Source organism: Monopterus albus, unplaced genomic scaffold (assembly GCF_001952655.1).
Source record: "Monopterus albus unplaced genomic scaffold, M_albus_1.0 scaffold5.1, whole genome shotgun sequence".
NCBI classification, from domain to species: Eukaryota; Metazoa; Chordata; class Actinopteri; order Synbranchiformes; family Synbranchidae; genus Monopterus; species Monopterus albus.
The window spans coordinates 477254-477724 of record NW_018127885.1 but is presented as its reverse complement, the minus strand read 5'-3'; the positions used below and the strand labels follow the sequence as shown (position 1 = coordinate 477724).

General features: G+C 47.8%; 1 protein-coding gene across 1 annotated transcript in view; it reads right to left on the bottom strand.

Annotated features, from left to right (window-relative positions):
* Positions 1 to 471, bottom strand: part of LOC109966721 (ELKS/Rab6-interacting/CAST family member 1) — a 22952-nt gene that overhangs the window by 7946 nt on the left and 14535 nt on the right. The window contains 2 exon segments of the mRNA XM_020611810.1: positions 228 to 359; positions 434 to 471. The exon segment at positions 434 to 471 is cut by the window's right edge and continues 98 nt beyond it. Coding sequence (XP_020467466.1) covers positions 228 to 359; positions 434 to 471 — 170 coding nt within the window.

Below are 471 nucleotides of genomic sequence, written 5' to 3'. Positions count from 1 at the left end.
CTTAGTGAGGATAAGGGACCATTTGGTTTGTCGCAAGGCATCTTCCTGCTAATGCTAACATGGGCGAATCATTGGCACCTGAGAGTGATATCGCACAGGGATCTAAATCAGGCTCACGAAATGATTTGTCATGCAGCCCTAGTATGCATGTACTTTTGGTATGAATGTGCAGCTGAATTATTGTTGCTCTGTCATGATTGTGTGTTCAGGTGAGGGGATTGGTGTACCTGTTTCTCCTGCAGCGACCTGGCAGCCTCCTCCTGTGCGAGCACCATCTCTCTCTCAGCAGTGATCTGAACACTCTCTCTCAAGGCCTCCTCTAGCTCCTCTATACGCTCCGTTTTCTGACGCAGTGTGTCCTTCAGAGTGGGAAAAGCAAGAGGTCAATAATTTCTGCAGGATTCATAGAATCAAAGCAATCTACAGACAGAACCTTCACCTTACCTTCACCTGCTGTGAGGTCTCAGACAG